The sequence below is a fragment of the Diorhabda sublineata genome, chromosome 7 (genome assembly GCF_026230105.1).
Source record: "Diorhabda sublineata isolate icDioSubl1.1 chromosome 7, icDioSubl1.1, whole genome shotgun sequence".
In the NCBI taxonomy this organism is placed as follows: domain Eukaryota; kingdom Metazoa; phylum Arthropoda; class Insecta; order Coleoptera; family Chrysomelidae; genus Diorhabda; species Diorhabda sublineata.
The window spans coordinates 30160276-30182573 of NC_079480.1; the positions used below are offsets into that span (position 1 = coordinate 30160276).

The 22298-nt window shown below is 30.9% G+C and overlaps 1 protein-coding gene across 2 annotated transcripts in view; it reads right to left on the reverse strand.

Annotated features, from left to right (window-relative positions):
• Positions 1-22298, reverse strand: part of LOC130446373 (integrin alpha-PS2) — a 180062-nt gene that overhangs the window by 49515 nt on the left and 108249 nt on the right. For both annotated transcript variants that reach the window (XM_056782594.1, XM_056782595.1), the window contains exon 4: positions 7914-8034. In XM_056782594.1, coding sequence (XP_056638572.1) covers positions 7914-8034 — 121 coding nt within the window. The remainder of the gene's footprint in view (positions 1-7913; positions 8035-22298) is intronic.

Sequence of the window (22298 nt, forward strand, 5' to 3'; positions counted from 1 at the left end):
TGGAAATGGAGCGCAAAATATAATATTGCTAAGTAGAAATGACGAATACAGTCAAATAGAAATTTCTCACGAATAAAATAAGGATTACCTTATATACATCGATAGATAAAACTACGCTTCGCGGTCTTGAGACGCTTGAAACGATGAATTTTTCCACGATTCCAAATGCCCCTCCTGAGTTCGTGTAAGTATGGAACAAAGATTAGGTAGAAGATTTTTCGTTTTCCCCAAAGTCAGGTATATTGGGGAGGATTAATTTAATAGTATGCTATTTGGACATTTAGTAAGATACTTGGAATTTCCTGGGTCAGGTATTGGTCAGTCAGGTATGTTTACTTTTACTAAGTATTTGCAAGCTCACATGGCATGGTCGCCAACCCTATTTGAAGGTATTCTTAAAAGTTACAAGGTCCTTCTTGGTTTTTAAATAGTTCATTACACTGATTCGCTGTTTACATTGCTAGAATCGCTGGTAGTCTCTCAACAGATATAGCAGGTATACAGAGAGAGTTTACACACTCCAAGAGTAGCTTCTGATGTAAGAAGCCCTACTACAAGCAAATCTAAACTCTTTTTTTAGAGACAATCCAGTCAATCAGCTATAGTATATAAGAGGTAAGCAAAGACTCGTATGTCATTTTGAGAATTGCCAACCAACCGAACACTATGTGTCAGATTGAGATTTATCTGAGAGCAATTTGGTTTTATATGCTCTGATAAACGTGTCAAACTGTAACAGCGACTGGTCCACTCGTCGGGCTTTCAATGGATAATAAGGAGAAAATTTTTTTATACTCTAAACTTGTTCAGTTCCAATTGATTATCTGCATTAGATATATAGAATACAAGGACAAATGCAGTCAGTTGAAAAGTATATAGTAACTGATAAACAAGGAAGGAAAATGTCCAATTTAACGACTTTTGTATTTTTTGCAGGAAAACTATTGCCCCTTTGATGAAAGTTCAAATGAGCACAAGACGATATTAATTATTCGAACAAAAAAATCTATACGTTTACAGACATAACACCGAATAATCGAAAAACAACAATAGCATCAGAAGAAGGATCTTCCTCAATATTATGTATTTCATTTAATTGTATTTATTCTAAAAAGCAGCCCCAACAATGATTTTCCACATTGGTCAGTTTTATATTGATGCAAACGAAACAATTTGGTGTTCCGACACTGAAATGTTGATAATTACTTTAGCCAACAATGTTAATATATCAGGAAATGTGATTATGATGTTGAGAAAAATCAAAGGTTACTTAACTATTTGATTTGACCGCAGCACTTCACGCATTGACAGGGTGTAATATCTAACAGGCTGTTTAAAAATATAAATTGTTTGTGAAGTATTTCATATTTGATTTTAGTTTTATTTTATTACAGTTTTACTTAAGAATCGAATTTATAATACTCTCGTATCTAAATTATTTTGAGTAAACATTTTTTCGCATGGTAAAGTTGTCAACATTTGTAAAGTATTTGTACATTTGTAAAATTTGGATGGTCAGGTTAGGTTCAAATTGAATATTCCTAACTATCTTTATAATTAAAAATCCAAGTATTAAACTATTAACTTAATATTGACTTATTCAGTTAATATCGTCGACTTTATTTTAAATCCCTTTAAAATTGAAATAAGTTTATGATTAAAAATGCAGGCTTTTTTAAAAAAGTCAAAAAGTGTGCTTTCTCATTAATAACTAACCTAAAAGACTTCATCGACTGTTTAATTAAAATTTCAAATGTGTCGGAAAATAGAAAAAACAGAAAATACAAAGAGTTTGTTTATCATCCATATGGTTCAAGTCGATTAAAAAACATTACCAAAGTAAGAGTAGGATCAATTGAAAAATATAAAAATCTAGAGACGTTCAAGTTGCCCAAAAAAGTATTGCTATTTATTTTCTTAAGACCACTTCCCTCAATCACATGATGTCATTTCAGTCCGGTATTTTTAGAAATAAAATAACCAAAACGAAAGATATTATCAAGTATTCAATCCAAATGTTTGAAGAATCAGGCATCAGGACGGTATTTTGCTCAAAAAGGGTTTTTCGCAACCACCATTCACAGCAGAGCTCTATCAGCAACACATAAGAGGATGTTACATTGCTCAAATTTTGTCACATGGACACCTTCAGGTTCCAATTTCTGATGAGCTTTCAGATTATGGCTGGAAAGAAATCAGTAACCAGATTAAATTCGCAACATCAATTGTCCATATCAATATTCAGCATAAAGAAGGTAATGATAGTTTTTAACATTTTCATTATAGTATACAGTAGATCCCGTCTCCACCAGGTGGAAACTGCAATAGCCTCAAGATCTGTGGCGATTTGGAGATGGGAGGAAAATAGTTCACTAGAATCTGAAGAAATGCTTTTGTTATCAGAGAGATCCTCAGAATTAAGTTGTCTCTTAATTTTTTTCTGGAGTCGAGTGAGACGGTTTTTCAGAGATCGCTCTTTTGTTTCAGCATAAAGAAGTGATAAATCATTTAACAGTCCTTGGATATTAGGAATAAATTATAAAGCATCGTTGAGAGGATCAGAACTACCGTATGAGTTTTCTAAAATGCCGTGAACTGAAACAGGAGAAGCTATATGCAGTCCGATGTCCTTGAGAGCTTTTTCGATAACAGAGTGTGGGATAGTAGGGGATACATTCGATATTAAAATGCGTTTAGCTGGTGAAATTAGTCTTCGAATAAGAATTATTGTAGAGTTGATGCAAATGTTCTGTTGAGTAGAGATATTAGCAAATACGTTTGTTAGAAATTCTTGATGCGAATTTAATGTTTTTTGGGGAAATGATATCTCCTATAGATTTTATGTATTCGAATAAAACGGTGTTGGGGATAGAGTGCATTATAATTGCTTGCTCGCGTTTAGGAAAAGTAAGGGAAGGAGGCTTTGTTAACGTTCCATCAACATATGATTTTGGACCATGAGATGAGTTTTAATGAGATAAAGATGATTGGGTCATTTTATTCAGTGTAGTCATTTTTGCGAGTAGCTCTGGATACCAAAACTACAAGTTTCAGGTTCAGAAAGGAATAGGCGTCCGAGAAGGACCTTGTGGAATAAATAGTAGGAAAATAACAGTTGCCTTTTACACTCCTACGACACTGGTGGATTTCTTGAATTATTTGAAGTTAATAGTTTTACAAAACTAAATAAACGGTCGCAAATTGAATTTTGATGATCACATGTTGATATTTGGTTTTTAATAGATTTCAGAGTTATTTTTTAAATAATGCTATCGATGAAGTTTTTAAATTATTATATAAGGTTATAGTGTATTTGTTATTTTTCATCAATCTTTCAAAAATTATTAAAAAAAACTCATTTTAAAACAGAAGAGACTTAAAATAAAGAACATTTAGAAGCATTAATACATCAAAATGTCTAACAAATAAAAAATTAAAGAAATTTATATATATATATATATATATATATATATATATATATATATATATATATATATATGCTCAGTAAAGAGATGTTTAAAATTCGAATATTATAATATTAGGGGCAGACAACAATAAAACGGAATTTAACGGTTGTCTAATTATAAGAGTGGCGTCAAACTTATATATCGAATACATTGCTATTAAATGTAACCAAAAAGCCAATCACGTCTTCAAAAAACATTTTTTCATTTGCTTTCAACGTGTTCCGGCCATTGAAAAATCATCATACTGAAACCGAAAGAAACAAATTGAGGATTATGTTTGTAACGGTTAAGACAAATACTACTACCATTAATTACACTTCGTTTGGTGCTAAAAATTTTTGCGCATATGTTAGTTTTATCTTTTCGGACTAACTTTTTACAAATTATCACTATAATACAAGGGATCGGAGGGGGTGAAACAGTCATTGTTGGCGATAGTTTTGTTTTCACTTCATAGATTTCACAGGAAAAAGACACTCAAATATCATGGATTTATTCGAAAAATCTCTTGAAATTTGTCTGTTGCTTACAATTATTATTACCTACAGAATATCATTATTTATTTGGTGGCTAAAGATGCCATTATGCATACATAATTATACATACATACCCCTACATAATTGTGGTCTGTCTTATTGAAAATATCTCTTGAGTAGATTTAAATAGAATGACAGAGAAATTTCTAGACATTTGCGTACTCATTTTTGAGAAAGGAGTGATCTAACAAGTAGATCCATTTCATGAACTGGTAGTGTATACGCATACTTTTCTTCAACATGTTATTTGCTATATTTCAATCAACAAGGAATAAGTAGTATTTAAACAACAGATGTTCTAGTGAAACTTTTACACGTCCACGCGACAATTCTGTGCAATGGAGCTGGTTTCAATTTCGGTAGCAAACACACCATTACATATAACTTTAGAAAATTAATAAGAACATCTACAAATTCACTTTTCGGAAATGTATTTCAGATTTTTATCAAACTCCAACCAAAGTTAGTTCATTTGTCTTTACCTTTCGGTTCTAAACCTTAAGATCTGAACGTCACAATTGAAGCAAAGTATCCGGCATTGATTAACACGTGCCGCCTATAAACATGTCCATTACAAAGGTCTCACATGCCGCGCACATGTTCCCCTTTTTAGGTTTTCGGATATAGTTTAATTTGAAATTTAATGCTGCTCTAACTCATAAAAAAAGCCCTAAAAAATTTATTGTTACTCTCAATACCGGATGGATGTCCGCCTCGTTAACACCATAAAATGAATGTGGCAACACATTTGTCGTAAATTAATAAAAGACAGTAACAGAAATAACACAGAAAACACAAAGAGCACATATGAGTCGAAGCTGGAGCTCTTTCATATTTAAGTTGTGTTGATCAACGAAAACGTTCCATCAACCTGCATTTCAAGGTTTTATTTCGAGCAATAAAAATGTAACTTTTTAGTTTTAACTGCCATTCTTTTCACAGAAGAGATTATATTCACTGAAATATTTAATAACGCTGAGGCAATATTATTTTGTTATGAAAATTTCCTGGATATCTAAGAATATCGGAAACTAATGAATCACGGAAAATTTCAAAGTAAATACTTGACAATGGGATCCTCAAAAAAACCAATCGAAGAGGCATGGAAATATAACGCCTTCATATACCAGAACAAGAACAAGTTTTCGGGCTCTTATCGGTTTTTTATATTTATAAGCTGTACAGAACAATAGAAAAAGGTTTGGAGTGGTCAAAAGCCCGGTGGAATGAAGATTACATAGCCGTATCAAAAGATCTATAAGTACCCATTTACCAATAAAAGCTAGAAATTTTGTTTTAATTCTAAGAGTCTCCTCCAAGTTGTATATCCTTAGCAATTCAGTTTAATTTCAGCTTGCAAGGTGAAGTCTGCAATCTTTTGTGAATTCTAGTGTAATTTTGGAAAATTTGTAAGGATCTCGTAAACGCCGAAAAATCGGCCCTTTAACAGTTAATGAAAAAACATCAATATTCTATTGTTTTAAATCATTCACAGACAAATATTTAAGTGAAAGTGTTGATGATACAGTGGAATTGATTAGTAGTATGCTTGTTTTTGGGAAATCTACGATTTACGGATTTATTAAAGAATAGCAATTTTCATCAATAGACAAAGTTCTTGTTGCGGGTCGAGTCGAAGCACCCTATAGAAACTTGCGGGTCGAGTCGAAGCACCCTATAGAAACTTTTAAAAGAAATAGAAAGAAACTATATCGTATGCAGAAGGAATTACCTAACGAATATAAAAGAAATGAGAAACCAAAGAAGAAATAAATAAATTTTCAAATAATTCATCTTCTGGTTTGTTCCTACCAACAGGAAAGGGGAGCAGTTAGATAATAGTACACATAGGCAGTTCAAACGGTTTTGTTAACGGTATTTATCGACTTTTGAATCTACTCGTTCCGGTGACTACCATTAGGACATCAAAAAATTAATTATGTTAATTTATTAAATATTAATTACGAGTGACAATAAGTGAAATTATATTTTAGTTGGAAAATGATTTTCAATTTATCTTATATTACGGTATTCTGAGACACATGTTGACTCTAAGTTTTTACAGAGACTGCCTTGAACGATAGTTACATTTATGTTGCTGTGGTTCAGCACAATTCAAAGAGTATTAAGTTCTGTGAAAGAAGAATTGTATTCTTTGTGTTCCCTTCATAACAAAAAATTAAAAAAATACGAAATCTATTGAATTGCAGAATATCGTGGAATGACGGTGGTTAACTCTCCACCATATATCCACCAAATAAAGAGAGAAGTTTAAAAAAAATAATTCTTTTAAAATGAGTGATGTTAAACAGTTGTTTCTGGAGGCTGTAAATAATGTGAAGACTGAAAACTGGGAAAATTTAGTAAATCATACGATTAAAGAAAAGATAATATGAAAGTTGGACAATATTACTGATTGTGAATATTAGTTGCAACAGTTCATCTTCTGATTCCGATTCTGATTTGGATTTGTAAGATGTAGCTCTACTGTAGCTGTACTGTTGAGTTTTCATATTAAAATCATTCTTTCTGAACGTAAGGTTCTTTAAAAATCAAGGTTTAAACTGTTATACCTAAATACCAGTATGACATAATGTTCTTCATACCTTGTGGAGAAATGGAGCATTGTAAAATTGAAATTTTCCACCTTCAGCTGTATAAAAGTTATAATTAAGTGGAAATATAAGTATATATCCAGTATATTCACAATATTTATAGAAATGTTATTTCATACGAACATACTCGAGGTATAACTTGGAAAAATATTTCTACTTTTGCCTATGGATTACAATCACCTGTTTTTAATGTTTATTTCTCTAATAATATTAATTATTAAATAACCTTTTTGATTTTGTAGAGGAGAAAGAAGGCACAGTCTTATAGATGCGGCGAATATAGTGGCTGAGAGAACACTGGAATCATTTTGAAATCTAATACCTGCCGCACACTCAACGTTCAATAACAGAGTACATTGTCGTGATGCAGCATCAATTGTTCACAGTGTCTCGACGCCCTTTATTGACATTTTTTCGAAGTCTATCAAGTACTTTTCGATAGAATTCTTGATGCATGGTCTGTGTAAGTGTAATTATCTCCTTATGGACCTATGCTGTCAAAGAAATAGATGAGCATGTGATCGAGCAGTGTAGGAACACTGTTCCCTCTGCCTGTTCCAAACAGTTTTCTGCAATTGTCATTCGACGTGGTTTTTGATCTTTTCAAAATTTCTTTGGAACCATTTTTGCACAGAGCTTTTTCATCACGAAATATTGAGTTGAAATCTGGCCGCTGGTTTTTCAGTAGATATTTAGTTGGTCTGCTATTATTCGAACCTTTAATCAGCAATCTTAGTGAATAAGGGGTGAATACACGCTGCGCGCTGGTGCCATTGTTCACATTGACCGGTCCCCTCTTTGCGCTCCGTTTATTATGCTTCTACGCACCTCCTTGTATGTTTCATGCGGAATACTTCTGCATCGCTAATAGAGTAATCACCAATCACTTTCGATGCTTCTTGTGCTGAGCTGTTCTATCGTGAACATCAGTCGCCTAATCATTGATTGATTTTGCTTCTTCATTTTCGTGACGAGTGCAGCTAACACACATCTAAAAAATATTTACTGAAAGAGATGTAATAAACGAATGCAACAGGAAAAAATATGTGTGGATAAAGCAGGGTTACTACATTATGCGGTAGTTCCAGGATTACTACAAAAGCGTAAAACAATTATAAAAACATTATTATTATTGAAAAAATATAATTATAAACTTTATTAGTGTTACCATTACCTTAAAATGTTGCTGAAGCGAACCTTGACAATTATAAGGTTTTTTTATTTAAATCGTGGCTTTTGGAAACTAACAATCATAGTTTATTTCCGTTTAAAAAACTCGTTAGATACGAACTTACTTGTCCTACACGGAGAATATTCTTCAAAATTATCAAAAGCTCCACTTGACACAAAACAAGTTCCCACGGGGTCTCTGCGATTCAAATCTTTCGTAAACCATATATATCTGGGAGCACAAGCCTGTAATGAAAAGAAATCATGTTCAATATCATAAATATTATTTAAATTTTATATTATCATCAGTACTGTAGAGACATGAACAATTTAGTACAATTGATATTTAGAATCATATACACTCCATTAAAATGATTGAGATCATACTTTTGCAGCTGGCCGAAGTAAGATTGAAGTTATATTGTCTTGTCTGCTTGTGTGAGTACGCGAGTGCTGCATAGAGATACGTGTGGTTAAATAGATTCCCAGGCAGTAGTATGTATTTTAAATCAGGTGTGAATTAAGTCTGTAGATCAAGTTTCTCTTAGTATGGACCCTTTGATATATAGTTTGATCCTGGTACAGCACATGAGTAGTTGGGCATCAAGAAAAATTACTTTTGGTATTTATCTTTAGATTATACCGGTCTATTAAGCCATAAAATATATTTTAGGATTTGCAAGAGGTAATTTTCTTTCTTTTAAATTCGGAAACTATAAGCTAAATAAGGTTGATATTAAGATTTTATTTTTGATTTATCATTCATATATTTACAGGCGATGTCAAGGATTAAGTAGATTTTTGGTAGTGCTTGTATTAGGACTTTAAGGGGACAATTCAGATATTCAGATTTTTTCCTTGTTTTGGAAAAAATTAAGCTAGGATTACCCTTATTTGCAAATATTATGATAGATAAGGAGAAAAAACTAAGGTATGCATAGAATACCCATATCTTTATATCTAGGCGGTCGACAGTTAAAGTATCTAACCTAACCTAACCAAGTTATCGTATTCAGAGACTGAAGGTAAACTAGAATCCAATGACTTGACTACCTGTTTTTTACAAAATTTTCCCACCAATAAACCTTGTCCCGCGAAGATTAATTCCAGCCATAAGGCAATTTTTAAAAATCCATTGATCAATCTTGACATACTAAATGAAGGTATTGTGAGTACATATTTCTTTTGACTCTTTTAACTCCAGTTTTGGTTATAGCAAGTAGTACTGAGCACAGTGTTTACCTTCAGTCTCTGGAGACCACAGCTTGGTTATGGAAACGCGCGTCAGACAGTGTAATTTTTAGTGTCAGTGTAATTACAACTTACTTACACTTTTTGTTACATCATCTTTTTGTTGATTTAAATAATTAAGTTTTTGATTTTGATGTTACGATATTTCCTATCGAATACCCTACCACTCTATCAATATCTTTCTTCATCTGTGACTTTGAATTTGCTTTTAATTTCCCGAATTATTTTTGTAACTATCCCACTTACTTCACATCAAGGTTCGCCATCAAATCTTTTCCTTCAGTTTGATTCGTTCTTAAACGGATTCCGATATTATTATCTCAACATACTAAATTTTCTCTAAAATCGAATCACTTATCAAACATTTACTCTTGAACTGTCAATTGCTTGCTTTCTCGATTCGTGATTCGATTCGAGTTTAGGGCCAATTAAAATATTTGCAGGTGAACTGGTGAACTGTTTCTGAGAATATTTTTGTTTGAGTTCAAAACTTTTGTCAAATATCACACATATACCTTTTTACTATGGAGAATAGAGGTAAGGAAGAGAACGTCTTATTTTTCGAAGATTTGATTCTTTTCAACAGACACGTTTCGATACATTGAGATGGTTCTCCTTACCTCTACACTCCATACTTTATACAATCAGGTTACAAAACCACATATAACTCACACAGTGAAAAGAACCTAAATATCAACTTTCCTTTTTATTGATTATCTTTGTTTTTTAGATTTTTATGAAGTTTTAAGTGAGCAATGTGAGTGAATAGTACAAAAACTAGTTTTAATAATGAAGCAGCCCGACTTTCTTCTTGTTCTTAAATTAATTATTTTTCGATTTAACTATACGAGGAATGTGAAATTTAGTAATAACATTTAATATTAAATATTGGATTTCTAATCTAAAAGTTGTTCGCCAGTAATGAATATGCCTTAGATTTTTTTATAATTACTGCACAAAGCATAAATAAAACTGTTTATACCATTACGAATGGATAAACATGTCCACCATTACAAGCTACTACTTGTTAATGCGTTACTATAAACTTCTAAATTATGATTATGGTATTATAAAATCAAACATGGTATCTTTCACAGTTACTTAAAGATGTGAAGCCGGATTCAAGTATGTGTAGACATCTTATTTAGACCACCTACATTTTCACAGTGATGTAGAACTGTCGTATTTGTTAAGGATTGGTGACTGAATCGTGTATATTAATGATATTGACAATTTACAAAGAAATCCATTTTGAAAAAGATTATTTCATACCACTGTACACATCCCTTTGTTTCTATAATTCGTTTTTGTTTATGATTATACATAAAAACAGTTTATTGACTCTATGATATACATCTTACGCTATACATGTAATCAACATCTAATAAACAGCACTCCTAAAGCTAATTTTGGAATAGTCTAAATGCATTATTAGATGACCGAAATATTATCAATATTAATGTCCCGAGTGCATGTCAAATTGTCGATAATTTAATTTTCTCGAGTGCGCGAATGCGCACGAGAGGAAATTATGAGACAATTTGACATGCACGAGAGGGCATTTTGGCAGACTATTTCCTGAGAAAAATTTAATTTAAAATAAACAATAGTTGTTCCTTTTCTTAAAATATAAAATTGAAACCAAATGATGTTTATTAATCCTAGACGAAAATTTGGCACTAGTGCAAATTATCGATAATTTGCACTAGTGCAGTATTATCGCTGAAATTTGATCGTTGCTAGGTAAACATAAAATATTACAGCTTTTTGGTTGGCTTAAATTTTTCGAAGGAAATAGTCAATATGATTTGTATATATCATTTAGATCAATGTCAAATTATAATTTATTTTCTGTCGAATGGTTCCTAGTTCTTACCATATTTTAAACGGTATTTTCATTTATTTTGTTATGGATCGTATATTGTTTATAAAATCTACTTCAATCGAATATTTTGTGAAGGAAGTCGAGCCGAAATGCTAGAAACAATCTTTATTAAGAACACTTTATCCTTAGAATCCTTAACACGTTTTAAAAAAATGAAGTTATTATCCATTGAACGTGTGATTGTTTCCTGTACGTATACATATTCAGTTTTATGTATTCGTATATATCTATAATACTGTCCAAGAGAACAAAGAGAAAAATCAGGGTTGCACCTGTGAAAAGTATAGCAGCTGCTAAACATATATCACAGATTCTAAAAGTTCTATCCGAAAATAGAAACTTACCAAGGTAAACACTACAGTATAGTGTCATGTTAAATTTCAAAGTCAAACTTCAACAAAAATGTATTATTAGGAATGAATATTGTTAATTATGATATATTATGATGATTTCTTTATTAAGTATGCAATTTTTATTTATATCATTCAATTTGTGTTATAGAGTTGTTAAACATTTATTTAAGTGAACAGCACTAAAGAACATGATTCGGCGGTAATTAACTTCTTTTTAGTTTCATTGTGAATTTATTTTTTGTTAAGAACTTTTTTAATAAATTTCGAGAGTAGGATTATCAGTAAGTTCTTTATATGATATATTATTTCCAATTAGTTCTCCAGATAAACTAAATATTGCTGTTTCTCCATTATAACTGTGACAATACCTTTGTTAAATTGTATGACTATTAAATTTGGATTCAACTTAAAAATTTTGAATGGTTATAAAATGTTTGTTATTATAGCTATAACGATATTTCTTTTTTTTATTTTGTATTAAAATGGATATGTAATCAATATTGGCTAACACAGTTTTGATTGAAATATCTTTAGTAATTATAGGTTCAATAGAAAATTTTGGTCCTAGTTATAGAAACTGTAAAATATCCCTAGATATCTGTGTATATTAAATATTTTTAATCTTGGTTTTGGAGAGCTGAATTAATTTTTTTGTTAATAAGATTAATAAGTTTATTCTTTTGTTTGTTTTTTATTTGATAATTTATTATAAATAACTTGTCTTTTAGAGTTTTCATAAATAATTTCATTAGTTGTATCAATTACTTAGTTTTTCAAATTTAAAAGATAATTTTAAAGTTTGATTATTGTTTTTCACTATTTAGAAGTTTTTCTATTGTAAGTAAGTATAAGTCATTTTTCATGTTTTTTATGTTATTTTGTAGAAAAGTGGGAAGAATGTTCTATTTTCGACATTGTAAGAGGAAGCATCTTCTATTATATTCTTTCGCCATATTCAGTTTGATTTTGAACCAGGATTTTAAATTCTTAACAGTAACTTGACGATAAGTTCTTGATATGTTTTGGAAGTATTCTATATATGCATGTAAATCGGAACGAAGTCTTTACCAACTATGAGTATATGAGCGTTTTAATTTTGGGATTGCGCAAATAAAACACCGAAGTTTACTCTTTCAATTATGTATTCCTAGCTTTCAGAGCCAGAGGAAAAAAGAGTCCCTAAATTTTCTAATCAAATATTTCAAAAATACTTCAAAAACTTTTATATGAAAACTTATGTTCTTCATATCTTACTATATATACAGCTCATGTATGTGAACTAATTCTAAAACTTCTTGAATTTGTTTCCGTTTCAGGAATTTTTGAATTTCTATAATTGACTATATGTTTGCTATTCCAGTTTCATTTTTTTAAACGTATTGATGACCTTTTGATCTATTCTCTACATACTGAGATGTCTGGACTATGTAAACCAGAGTTGTCAAACTTTGCATAGGGCCATATATTAAATTTGGAATTCATAGGTGGGCCAGATTGAAAAAAAAAATGAACTGAATTATTATAACTTGCTTGTTGCTGAAATATGGCGATACTGTCTTTCTCTCGTCGAATGACGTGTAAAATCTCTTAAAAACATTATTCTTCTTTCTGCGACACATTGCGATCGCGGGCCTTATTGAAGGGCCCAGGGGCCGGAAGCGGCCCGCAGGCCGTATCTTTGACATGACTGATGTAAACAGCGTCACAATCATTACAAATTACTTGATATACGATTCTTTAATTTATACTATATATTTTTGATATGTTTCAACTAAGGAAACATTATTTTTTTTTTCGAAAAAATCAATCAATATGATGCAAATTTTCAATGGCAAGTCAAATTTTTCAAATTTTGATAGAGACCTAAATAGACCCAAAAGTTTATTTTTATTTTTTTGAAACTAATTTTTCATCAAATAAGACATAAAATCAGGAAGATTTATCAAGAAAACATATAGAACGGTCTAAGAAGTACAACAAATATCCAATATCTCCCTAATTTTATATAACTATATAATAGATTTCTTTAACTTCTCAGTTGTTAGAAATGCTTTGATTGATAAATCGTCTTGATTTCAGGTCTTTTTTAGTTAGCAATTGGTTTTAAAAACAGATAAAAATATTGAGCAACATACATCCAATTATAAAAATTCGAAAATTCTTAAAACATGGTTCCCAGTTTTTTATTTTGTAGAGAGATTAATCACAATTTGTTCATCCACTGAGTATTATCACATTCAGTGGCAATAACATTGGATAAACAAAACTGAATAGATTCAGAATTAGCTGATGATTCATAAATATCTATTTTGAACGTCTTACCTAAAATTTCCTCGAGCCTCACATTGTAGACACTTCTTGGATACTTTCCAGTTTCAAGAAAAACAATTGATCATGGTCTGTTTATAGTAGGTACTAGTACAAAATAATATTTATGAATGAAAAAATCGAAAGGTTGAATAACGATAACTTTTATTGGCGCAACAAAAAAATTTCTGGGTTCCTTAGTAACTCTATCCAATGAAAATAATTTAGTTTGCCAATTTTTTCATGTGTTATAGGTTTTACTATAAATACGTCAACGTCTAATAATACATCACCTAAAAACTGCTGGTTATAAAGTATTTTATTGCATACTGTATTTCATTGCATACTGTATCGTATGGTATTTAATGAAATACGTTCCAAAAGTGATGAATAGGAATTTTTCGATTTTGTAAATAATAATACGCATCAAAATAAGAAATATGAAATATCTATGGAAACAATTTAACAGTAAGAATTTAATCCAAATTTAAAAACAATCGTGACATACAAAATAATTCTTTTCATTAAGATAATTAGTTACATTACTTATTGTTTCGATACGGTTTTAATAAAAATGTTTAGTTCTATGTCTCATATCTGTCAAACTCTAATCTAAGGCTAATCGCCTCGTCGAAACATCCTAATCGTACAGTAAAAATTCATTTAGACGAATTTAACTGTTATGACAAAATGAAGCATTCAGTCGATAGGTATTACAATTCAGAAAATTTATTAATTTAAAGTTACAATACAATACAATTCAATACATTAAATCATAGACAAAGATATAAAATTTGGGAGACTTTTCATATATTTTCTGAAACATATTTAGTAAGATCATTCAATCATTTTCATAAAAAAGATATAGGAAGTGCTGTTATACCTTATTCTACCTATTTTTATGGATACATTTGGTCAAATATAATTTTAAAAGATGGTCTTCTACAATTTGCTCATAAAATGTAAATATATTTAAAATTAAAGATGATTTACTATCTACGAATGGATAAACATGAGTTTTTTATATCAATAGATTCAATTTTAGATGATAAATTGAAAAAATTTTGAAAACAAGCCTTATAAGACGAAGATTCTAGCTACGAGGTTAAAAATTCCAATACATTAACTATGTTTGATTCACTAAAGAATTTACCTTCGATAAGAATTCTCGACATTTTACATGAAAAAATCAACACGATAATTTCTTACCGGCCAAGGGGGTCATCATCAAAGCCATATTTCATTCGATTTTTCACAGTTCAACCATGGCGAAGAACTATGCTGAATACGGTTAAAATACCGGCTCAAACATAGATAGCTGCTTACATTACTTCTGAATTAATTTCATACAAGTCTTTCAATAGCTTTTGGTATGCCGCGCCTCCATAGCGAGTGTTAAAGAGACCACAGATTTACATGGCATCACTTTTAGGTGTTGAGAAATTTGCGATGAGCAGAACACAGAGTCGTGACCATTTTTTTGATTGAGGCAAAATTTAATAAAATAGAAGAAAATGTTGAATGGGTTCTAACGGTTAAATAGCAGTTTGAATTTGGAACTCTATCTTAGTTTATAAAGAATACCCATACGTATTCCCAATCGTTCTACAGTTATAAAAACTAAAACACATAATTTATTTTTTTAATCAAAAATGTTTTATCCAGGTGGTTCATATTAATGCTGAACTTTAGGTATACTTGAATTAGAAATTAATAAGAATAACTAGTATCATATATCATGAATTTTATTCAACTTTACGCAATTTAACAACAGTTAATCCTATCACAAGAAATAAAATATACAAAGTTGTTCGAATTGACCACCATCTTCTGCAATACACAGTGAAACCCTACGGTGAAATTATAATCTAAAATCTCTTCAAATTTCGGGTGTAATGCAACAAACAAATTACTAATTTGAATTTTCATATCATTGGGGTAGGCGGTGGAATACTATATACTATACTATTCTATACTAACTGCATGGACCTCCCCTTTTTCTCCATCAATTTTAATGAAATAAGTCATCTATCTGCGGCCACAGCTTTGCTCTGATATTAAAGGGATTATGTTCGGAGAGATCTCAAAATGAATTTTCATCCATTCAAGTGACAAGAACAGATACCTATTACATCATTTTCCATAATCACACCAAACACATTTATGCTTTATTAATTCTGAAGGTTCACAGTATAGACAAGTATCTGTTTTCAGTCATAATCGTGAACGTTATGAATATTCCCTAGACCATTATGGTGAAAATAATAATTTGAAAGTACATTCTTTCTCTCGATCAATATCCATAAGTCAATAAACCTATAAGCAAAAGCATATTTTGTGGTGAATCATCACCTTATAAACACTGATGCAGGTGAATATAATACGGATGGTATTTGTGCTTTTTAAGAATCCCAGAAACACAGGATTGACTTAAACTTGTATATAACGCAAGTTTTCTGGTGCTTGCGTTCGGATTATCACCTTCTATCCTAACATCGAGAATTAATTCATTGTCTTCGTCGGTGGTACCTGTTATCGTCTTCTTTGCTTCATGTATGCACTACTTATAGCACGAAAACTTGACCAGAACCATTTTAAATCTTATCTTTTGCGGATGGTCTGATTCAGGATACTTTTGTGCATATACCTTTATTGCTAAAAGAACTGTACATAAAGTTGGTTAATTCTTTCTACAAAGTATTGTCGTTAGAATAAAAACAAAGAAAACTAAAATTATCTAGCTAAGCTATATAATATTGTAACTAGAATAAAAATGTCAATGCCAGGAGACTTGATGAAATATTACTAATGAGAAAAATACATTTTTTTGTGATGGGAATGATGACATTTTATCTCTCTTAATAGGTAACAAAATGTTACTTTTTATGAAATCACTTTTTTATCCGGGAAAAAAATTAGTACTTTTTTCCCGGATTTTAGATAAAGACATAAGCAAAGGTAGATATTCGATTATATAATAAAGTCCTTTATATCGAAAGTGCAATTATTGAATGTATACTGCATGAATGACACGTTTCTTGAACTATTCGGTACAATAGTCGAATTTTTTTGAGTTGAAATTATATTTCTTCGGTAAAATTAAACATATTTTCCATTAACTACAAATCTCCTGTTTTTATCATTCTTCGTTTCCTTAAGTTTCACAATTAATAACATGCCTGAATTTTCTAATCTAATAAGTTTTCTTGAACTTCTAACCTTTCCCATTTTGTCAATGACTTTTGTTGTTTTACCAATTTCGAAAAATAAGCCTACAGCATCGTCTCCGAGAAAGAACTGCATGTTTTTTTAGCTTCCATTTCATGAATTATGAATACACGGTCTCGCAAATTTTCTGCGATTTATCTGGCAATAATATTTGTGACGTTACTTTGGATACTTCTACTTATTTCGGCGGTGTCCAAGAAAGCTCAAAATAATACAATTTCCAGTTCATACTATTGAAATAAGCAATCATAAAATAAAATTGATTACCTTAAAAGTTTTCTTAGTAACACAACTCTAATTTCACATCGATAATTTTCTGACTTCAATATTATAAAAGATTTTAGTTCTCGGTTTTTCGTCATATATCCTCAAGCTAAAATCTGGTACTTTTTCTCTTGTAAAATAAATAACTTTATTTTGAATGTAGTGTTGATAAATTTACAGCGGCTACAGATAGGTTGCATTGAAAATATAAAAGTTCCAATCGAAGCAATGAAATTATTATTGTTTGAATCAAGGTATTTCGAATCACTGATGTGAACTTCACTTGTCTAAATTAATTAAACTCCTCATTCTCGCAAATAATCGATGTCCCAAGAATAGCACAACTTACAGACACAAACTTTTTCAAAATTATATTTTTATTATGTAGAATCCAGAAATGTTATAAAAATAAATAGAATACCATTCAAAAAATCGTATATTTGATTTGTTTAATTATTTTTTGGGACATCCTATATGACTCTTGTTACCCTATATATATTAACCAAAGAAAAACATCCGTCTGATCTTGTTAACGTTACATATCAAAGCGCTACGACATGTTGATTGATATCCTTTATTACTTGTAATATTCTTCAGGTATTTTCTCATGTCTTCCAATAAAAAGTCGGTAACTCGTACTGACGTTAATTTATTATTAATTTTGTATCGTAATCTCAACACACATTCTTCAAATGTACAAATGTACCAAACCTGTACATACTTACACACATGTATCAACTGGATCAAGAACTCATTCTTTTTTATGACACTCAACGCTATTAGCTGGTTGCCAATCTGATATAGATGAATCAAAATGAAACACAAATTTTCACAGTGCTTATACCTCTCTACAAAACTGTTTTATGTATGACGATCGATTATAATTAAAATAATTCCTTCATTAGGATCGATAATGGCGAAGAGGGAATACAATAATCATCAAGGTTCTCAAAACTTTTTTGAAACAGAAGATACCTATATTTATATTTTAGTTTTTTTAACAATTTTTGAGGGATAGATAAAATTGACGTTTCGACTTTTCTTTAAGACTATGATATTGACACTGACAATTTGTGTATTTATATTGATCAATAGATCACCTTCATCTTGAATATCAAAATAAAAATAAAATCAAAATAGAACTTTGTTCTAATAAGAAAAATCAATTTTTCCCTAGTCCTCACATCTCAAATATATAGCAGTAGTCAATTAAATTATTAGTTTTATTATAATTTACAAAATAAATTTTTAAATGATAAACAAGACCTAAATAATTTAAGTAAAATTTGTTTGTCTGACTGACTGGTTTCGACGTTATTACGTCCCATCAGAGTGGAGTAGCAATCCTCGTTCAGGCTTGATACCCAAACTGAAGAGTGTCACTATTTGGTTCATGTTAAACATTCCCCAGCGAACGCTAACTGGCACTAGCGTAGTCGCTATATCATTGGAATTCCCAAAAGATGACAGCAGTCAAGATCATTATTTTATTGAGGAAGTTGTTCAGGGAAACTGTCGAAGGATGATAAATGACGTAAATAAAAGTTTACTTGTATTATGTATTTCCAAATACTGCGGCATATAGTCATATAGTCCAGTACAGTAGCCACGAATGTTACCGGATTTCAATAAAATGGACTAATTGTTCTGGGGTCACATCTAGAATAAAGTGAACAAAATACCTCCAACAAGGGATGATGACATGATGGGGGTAATATGGAATGAATCTCGGAATGTTTCTATAGAAATACTTCGTGATATATGAGTAAATCTTTCAATTATCTCTATCAAACATGTATACAAATTATCTTTGGAGGTTATTGTGATAATAAATACGTTTACGTATACTGTAGTAAATAGGATAGATTTTTATTGTTCGTTCCTGTGATTTATTTGTCATATACTCGTTTTTTCTTTGTATTTCCGATTCCACCTCTACAGGTTGTTAAACACTTTTAAATACCTCATCAGAATCCTATATTAGAGTAATGGAGAAGTCAAGCTTATTCCAAATATGGAATAAAATATAGGGTGTTTCAATTAAAAAAATGTAACTTTAACAAGGCACAACATTCTGTAATACCCTGTGATTCAAAATGTGAACACTGATGATGGCTATAATCCCGCAAATTTTCAAATTTATAACGAAAAGGACAAAAGAGGCCCCGAACTTTATTACACTAATCAATCACTCTGTATATATCATCAAAAATAAGACTTTTCACTCCCACTTTTGTAACTTCTATCTTGTTTTAATTATGTTGGCCACTGGATCTTTCGAGAACGACATACCTTTCGGTTTTTCAGTAATTTGATTTTAATTTATTGTAATTCATTTTAATTTACTGCCTATTGTGAATTCTCTCTTCTTTTTCTTTCATCCTTTCCAGTTTGTAGTCCACGCCCAATTTTTGTGAAACATTCTATTTATTCGTTTAACCTTTTTTTCCCATTTAATTCGTCTCTGATTCTATAAATTCAACAAAATACATATTTACACATAACTACTTACTATGAAGCCAAATAATTTGTTAATTTTTTATGAGAAAGAAATCATTTTATGACTGAAAATATTCAGAATTCTTAAGAATCACTTTTGAAGTAGTGGTATTCTTAAATTGTTAAATTGACAATCACGTGGAGAACCTCAATTAGCTAAAATACCGGCGACGATGTTGAAATTAGTTGAAAAAAACTCGTCCAGTGGAATTCTCCGAGTATTTCTGCATTATTTCTTGAATTTAATCAAATTGTTGTAAAAACTTGACAAATTGTGAGTAATCATTATCATTATCTCCCGCTGCTTTGAAAAGGTCTTTCAAAGTGCCTTTTGTGGCCTGGCTCTATCAACATCAGGGTACGGTTTATATAGAATAAGGGTAAGACAAATCCTACATCAGTGTCATGTTTCCAAAAGAAATAGTTTTTTTTTCTGAAAATGTATTTCTCATAAACCGCAAGCTACAATTATTGAAGCGTTCATAAAATGTTACTTTGTTATACTAGGGTTGCTACTTTAGTTTTGAGATAAACAAATGAAAGCAAATATTTATAATGGGTATGGCTTTAATTATATTATCCATTAAGATCAATGCACTTTTTTATGCGTTTGAACTAATTGTCTCAGCATTTTTCCCATTCCAATTGAGCTACCTCCAAAACATGTGATTTGAACGCATCAATCGCTTCTTCAGATGTTAAAAAATGTTGACCTCGCAATTTATTTTTGATCTGCGGGAATAATAAGATATCATTGGATTCCAAACAAGGACTGTACGGCGAATGACCCATCAATTCGATGTTCTGACTGTCCAAAAACTATTTTGTTTGAACTGATGTGTGAGAGTTTGAGAGTTTCTGTTGTCGTGGTGGAGAAAGATACATCTTCTGTTTGATTTTTCGAACACTACTGGCAAACAAATGCTGATATACCATTCAGCATTGGCCGTTTTACGTTGTTCTAATGGAACGGTGGCGAAATGTTCAAATATTTTGAAAAAACAGGCGACCATTTGCTTCGAAGTGTTTAGTATATGAACAACTTACGTTGGATTTTACTCGTCTTGAAAGATCCATGCAGTCGATTCTTATTTAGTTTCGGGTTCATACGAGTATGCATACCCGATTGATTTTTTTCAGTATTTCTTTCCACCAATCGCCAGAAGTTTTTTTTGAGCGATTGTTGAAATATGCCAAAAAATCTTTTTGACTGCCCAACGATCATGCAAAATTGAATGTAATTAATTCCCTATTATGCCTCAGTCTCACGGATCAGTTTACGCATAGCAAATTTTTCTGGTACATCAACCAATTTTGGATGACCTTCACGAAATTCGACCACGATTCAAAACGGAAAACCAGTGAAACACGGTGGCTCGAGGTAGTGCCTCATTGCCAAATGTCGAAGACATTTGATCGGCACACTGCTGTTGGTCCAATCCACCTCGATAGTCATATAAAATCATCGCACTTAAATATTTGCGATTAAATTCCATTTTATTTTATGTTATATGAAACTTGGTGCTTGTGAAACTGTGTAATTCGCTACCAACGAAAATGTACATTTACGTAATCAAATGATACATAGCTGACTGATTTAAAAGTTGATTCCATCGAAAGCAAAAATGGACACATTAATGGATCGATGCAACCATAAAAACAATTATAACCGCGTGATAATTGTCACTACCAGCATATAAACGATATAAACGCGTAAACTAGTTGATTCGGTCGGTCGAATTACTGACAAATATTGACTGTAGATCGTCTTACCGAAGCCGATGGATTAGTATTTATATATAACCACATTCATTAATTTTTATTTTGTTGAATGGTTTTTTTGTTTGTATTTGAAATAAGTATCTTTCATGAATTTCCTAACGAACAACAAAATATAGAAACCACTGAAGTAACAAACATATATGAACCCTATCAGCAAACTGCCAAATAAATAAATCTAAATATCAAAAATAATATCTTTTAACATAAAAATCTATGAAATTATCGAGAGGAACGTCGATTTAAATATCAGAATGTCCCTACTTGTATGCATAATCCACCTTTATTACTCAAGCTTAGGGCTCATTTCGATTTATTTGTTTTGTGAAATTGTATAATTGTATTTTATGTGTATTCCATTATTTCTGAATCTCTCGTTATATATAAAAAGTCAATTTAGTAAAACTTGCGACTATATTTGATGTAGTCGTTGTGGAAAACTGAAAGTGAATAGTTTACCTTCAATCTTTGAAGATGATAACTTGGTTATCGAAACGCACATCAGACAGTGTAATTGTGACCAGAAGATATGAGGTGATTGGACAATAATTTATTTAGTGATCAAAATTTTATTGTGTATTTGCTTATTATTTTAATACTTTTCAAAGCCTGAAATATACGAGTACATTTTAGTTCATCATGTTCAATTGAAAAATGTATATCGAAAATAATAATAAATTAATACGTGTTTTGAATTTGTTATAAACTTTCTCCTTGTGTGTCAAAAAAATCAAATATTTTTTATTCATTCAAATTTATTTCAGTAACTTCAGATGAATCTCTATCCAAAACATCATCTACTTTTTGCCAAAAAATAATTCCTGAGAGTAAGGAAAAAAATAGTGTTCAAGAAATTTCTTCAAATCTGCTTCGTGAGACACAACATAAAATTAATTGAGTTCTTTAACGTTTCAGCGTTTTCGCTATTTGCAATGACCAATATA